Genomic DNA, 4,445 nt, shown 5'->3' with positions numbered 1-4,445 from the left:
CTGACTCGGAGGCGGGGTCGTCGCGGCGCCGCGAGCGGGACCGCGCGCACGACAAGCTGAGCGACTTCGAGGATTCTGATGATGATGCCTCAGAGCCACAGGGCAAGAAGAAACGGAAGAAGAAACCGGCTGATAGTGATGATAATTCTTCCGTAGAAAGCGGGTGAGTGAAAAACTTCAAACATACAGAGCAAGGGTACCATGTAGTCCACTTTGAATAGATTCAATAACTTGCCTTTCGATATATTGGGGTAGGGCAAAGAGTTAAAAAAGTATATAGAGTAGACATAGTGGACACTCCATTTAATATTTCTCACATAATCATTACTAACGATATCTATTGATAGCCACAAAGCCACATGTCAATATAATATAATAATATAGATGTACCTTTCAGAGAAAGTACCAGTGAAAAATGTTTGTTCACTGCCTCGTCTATATTTCTTAAATGACTTCTAGTGAGGTTTGTTTAGATTATTACATGGTATGTGTTGTACAGGAAGAAGAAACGACGTCGCATTAAAAATATAGACGATACAGACGATTCAGATTCGGACACTGAAAATGAGGGTAGAAATAAACACGGCAGAAAGAATATACGTAAGGTAAAATTACTTTTTATTTTAAATTATTTGGCAATTTCAAAAAAGTTTGAATTTGAGAAATTTAAAAAAAAAGTTACCTATAATTTCTTGCTAAAAAGAAAATAATTATTTTCACTTAACATGTTATTATTATGTTTTTATATAGGTAATGGGTAAAAATCAATTAGAGGAGGCAACAAAAAAGGCGGCTCGCGAAGAGAAAGAGAGAATCGCTCGAATAGCTGAACGACAAAAGCTGGTAAGTTTACCTTCTTATTAGAAACTACACTACACAGTGGTAGTGCCCGCTTTAACATCTTAGCACTACAGGCCGGCACGCCCCCAGTAATACCACGACCACACAGAAGACAGGCGTGAAGTGGAACCAATGCCGTGTTTCGTCTGATGAGTGTGTTGCCGGAGGCCTAATTTTAGTCCCTTTCTCTTTACCACCCTTTTCTTATGAGAGGTTGGGAAGGGGAAGTGGATTTGACGATGGAGGAGATGCATAGGAAGATGAAATATCCTTTTTATGTGCGTCTCCTCCTCCGTCGGATAAGGGTAGGCGACTCATCTGCAATTGCAGATGTCTATGGGCAGCAGTCGCTTCGCCATTTTGGCGGATTCAGGTGGCCGCCTGCTCGTTTGCCATCTTATGTTATAAAAAAAAAAGAAAACTAGGTATTTCATCACCATGATATTAAAAAAAGCTCATATTATTATTTACCTTGCAATTGCAAATGATAGAAACTCAAATGACAATAATGGCCATTGCCATTGTCGGAGGTTTGTAACGACGTAAGTAACCATGGCAGTTTTTGTCCCGTTCTCGCAGTGCATATTTTTCAATTTTCTACCCCCTCGATAAATACTGTGAAGATATATAGACTAAAGCGTATCGAAATTTGGGATTTTGAAGAAAAAAATGTTTACTCAAAAATATGCTGTAATTGGTGATAATGGTACATAACAAAAAAGTGTATGTTTACGTTTTAATATGTTAAGTATATATTGTTGTCTCATTTGTGAAAAGACTATATTATGTTGTCTATAATTTCAAATGCGGGAAATAACAGGTAGAACATTTTTTTTTACATTTGTCAAATTATTAATAACAAATATCAAAATGACATGACATGACATGATGACAACCTTGCTTCCTTGATGTTGGCAGCAACTTATGGTCTCTTTCCCACATTAGGGTTTTTATCCAAAATATTTACCCCCTAAGTTTAATGGCGTGAAAATATCTACACTAAAGCGTGACGTAAGTGTAGGGCTTTTTATTAAAGAAAGAATTATTCAAAAATATGCTGTAATTTCTGACATCTTAGGCAACAAAGAAGTGTGTGTTTACGCTTTATTATTATAGTATAGATTTGTACTTATGTAATGAATACATTTTAAGTGTTTATTTAACTTTTCAGTATAATAATATGGAATTTGATGAGTCTGGTAAACCTGATGAAGTAAAACTAGAGAAGGTGGTGCTGGACTTCGATCCCGAAACTAAGGAGCCACTTATTGAAGTCGACAGGGGACTTGTTAAGAAGTTAAAACCACATCAGGTATTATTTATTAATAAATGTTTACTACAAATAATAAAAATAGCACTTTTACTAAATTCAACTCAGAATTGTTAATAAAATACTAAAATTTATATTACTGTAAACTAAGAAAGAGTGAGATTAACAGTTACAAAAGCTATGTTTGTTACTAGCTTTTGCCTATTTCGTCTATGCAGAATTGAAAAAAAAAGTTAAAAACAGTAATTTTTCTAGACTATTATAGAACAGTCTAGAAAAATTACAGCTTTTAACTTAAATAATAGATATAGATTCTGAATTTATCTAATTTATAAAATTCTATCTAATCTAAATCAAAATTGTTCTGAATAACTTATAAACATCCATCCATACATCCATCCATCTATCTGAACATTCATATCGTGTTTCTTGTTTCAGGCTAATGGTATCAAATTCATGTGGGATGCTTGTTTTGAAAGCGTAAAACGTATAAAAAAGAATAAAGGCTCCGGATGTATTTTAGCTCATTGTATGGGTCTCGGGAAGACGTTACAGGTATGACGCACAAATATTGATATATACAATACTTATATTTTAATAAGGTTCACGAAAAATATACTCCAATCGTTAAATTACGGTTAATAAAAATATTGACCCAATAAGAAATTTCGGATTTTATATTCACTATTACATCATTACTATTGCTTCTAATGAAATAAAAACTGTCTACAATGCTTATCTGACATTTCTGAGTGCGGCAGCTAATAATATGTTTCCAGGTGGTATCCCTAACACACACTCTGCTGACCCACAACGACCTAACAGGCGTGAACCGCGTGTTGGTGGTGTGTCCCCTATCTACAGTACTGAACTGGGTCAATGAGTTCCGAATGTGGCTGAAACACGCTAATAGAGAAAGCGAAGTCGATGTTTATGAATTATCTAGGTAAGAATTATTTTCAATCTTACTTCTTACTATTATTATAAACTAGCTTTCGCCCGCGACTCCGTCCGCGTGCAATTATGAAAATTTTATTTTATTACTGACTTTTGTCAAATTATTAATTGCAAATGTCAAAATGACATGACATGATGACACACCATGGCAACCTTGCTTCTTTAATGTTGGCAGTAACTTATGGTCTCTTTCCCACATTAGGGCTTTTATGCAAAATATTTACTCCCTAAGTTTAATGGCGTGAAAATATATAGCCTAAAGCGTGACGTAAGTGTAGGACTTTTTATTAAAAAAATAATTATTCAGAAATATGCTGTAATTACTGACATTTTAGGCAACAAAGAAGTGTGTTTACGCTTTATAATAATAGTATAGATGAGAAAATTTAGATGGATGGATGGATGTTTGTTAGAGTTTGTAGCCTAAAACGCTAAACGGATCTTTATGAAATTTTTAACGTTTACAGAGATTGGTTACAATTGTTTTATAATAACAAAACGCATCATTCCACCACTCAAAGACAACCGTCATCAGTCATTCGATCGCCGCTTGACATCTATCATGCGATGCACATTCAGCCAGTACTCAAAATTATTAGTTGCCAGTTACTTTAATTGTTCAAAAATTAACAAACATTTTGCCCCGTTATAAAGATAATTTGTTTTTTTTTACAGGCACAAGCAGAACTCTGAGCGCGCGTACCAGCTGCAGCAGTGGTACGAGAGCGGCGGCGTCTGCGTGCTCGGCTACGAGATGTTCCGCAACCTCTCCGCAGACAACTCCAAGAAGTTCAAGAAGAAGATGCTCAAGACCTTCCAGGAGAGCCTCGTTGACCCTGGTATGGTTGACAGGATACAGACTAATTATTCTACAGTTTTTTTATTTGTAAAGGAAGTAAAGATAATTGGACTTCATTATGATAGGGAGCTTACGCCTGCGATTCCCGTCACGTGCAATTTAAAAAAAATATTAAGTAACTTATATGTTCTTACAGGCTATACTCTAAATCTATGCTGAATTTAATCGAGATCCGTTCAGCAGTTTAGGCAAATCTCTACCAAACATCCATCCATCCATTTAAACTTTCGCATTTATAATATTACTAAGAATCACTTAATAAAACAGTTTTGCCATCACGATGAGAACTAGAAAAGTGATAATTTGAAACTTATTACACATGCACGTAACATGGTTTTTTTTTTATTAAGTATATACCAAATTGATGTTTTTTTGCTTTTTATGTATAAATTGTTGTTTCCATGTGTAGGTCCCGACCTGGTGGTGTGCGACGAGGGCCACCTGCTGAAGAACGAGAAGACGAGCCTGTCGCAGTCCATCAACAGAGTGAGGACGCTGCGCCGCATCGTGCTCACCGGC

At 35.8% G+C, this 4,445-nt stretch overlaps 1 protein-coding gene across 1 annotated transcript in view; it reads left to right on the top strand.

Moving 5' to 3' along the window:
* Positions 1–4,445, top strand: part of LOC106108720 (transcriptional regulator ATRX homolog) — a 22,720-nt gene that overhangs the window by 6,704 nt on the left and 11,571 nt on the right. Inside the window, exons 6-13 of the mRNA XM_013289981.1 lie at positions 2–163; positions 500–605; positions 751–843; positions 2,012–2,152; positions 2,549–2,665; positions 2,890–3,056; positions 3,743–3,906; positions 4,336–4,443. Coding sequence (XP_013145435.1) covers positions 2–163; positions 500–605; positions 751–843; positions 2,012–2,152; positions 2,549–2,665; positions 2,890–3,056; positions 3,743–3,906; positions 4,336–4,443 — 1,058 coding nt within the window. The remainder of the gene's footprint in view (position 1; positions 164–499; positions 606–750; positions 844–2,011; positions 2,153–2,548; positions 2,666–2,889; positions 3,057–3,742; positions 3,907–4,335; positions 4,444–4,445) is intronic.

This window comes from Papilio polytes, unplaced genomic scaffold (assembly GCF_000836215.1).
Source record: "Papilio polytes unplaced genomic scaffold, Ppol_1.0 DF821400.1, whole genome shotgun sequence".
In the NCBI taxonomy this organism is placed as follows: domain Eukaryota; kingdom Metazoa; phylum Arthropoda; class Insecta; order Lepidoptera; family Papilionidae; genus Papilio; species Papilio polytes.
The sequence above is the reverse complement of the archived record's forward strand: the minus strand, read 5'-3'. Positions and strand labels throughout refer to the sequence as shown.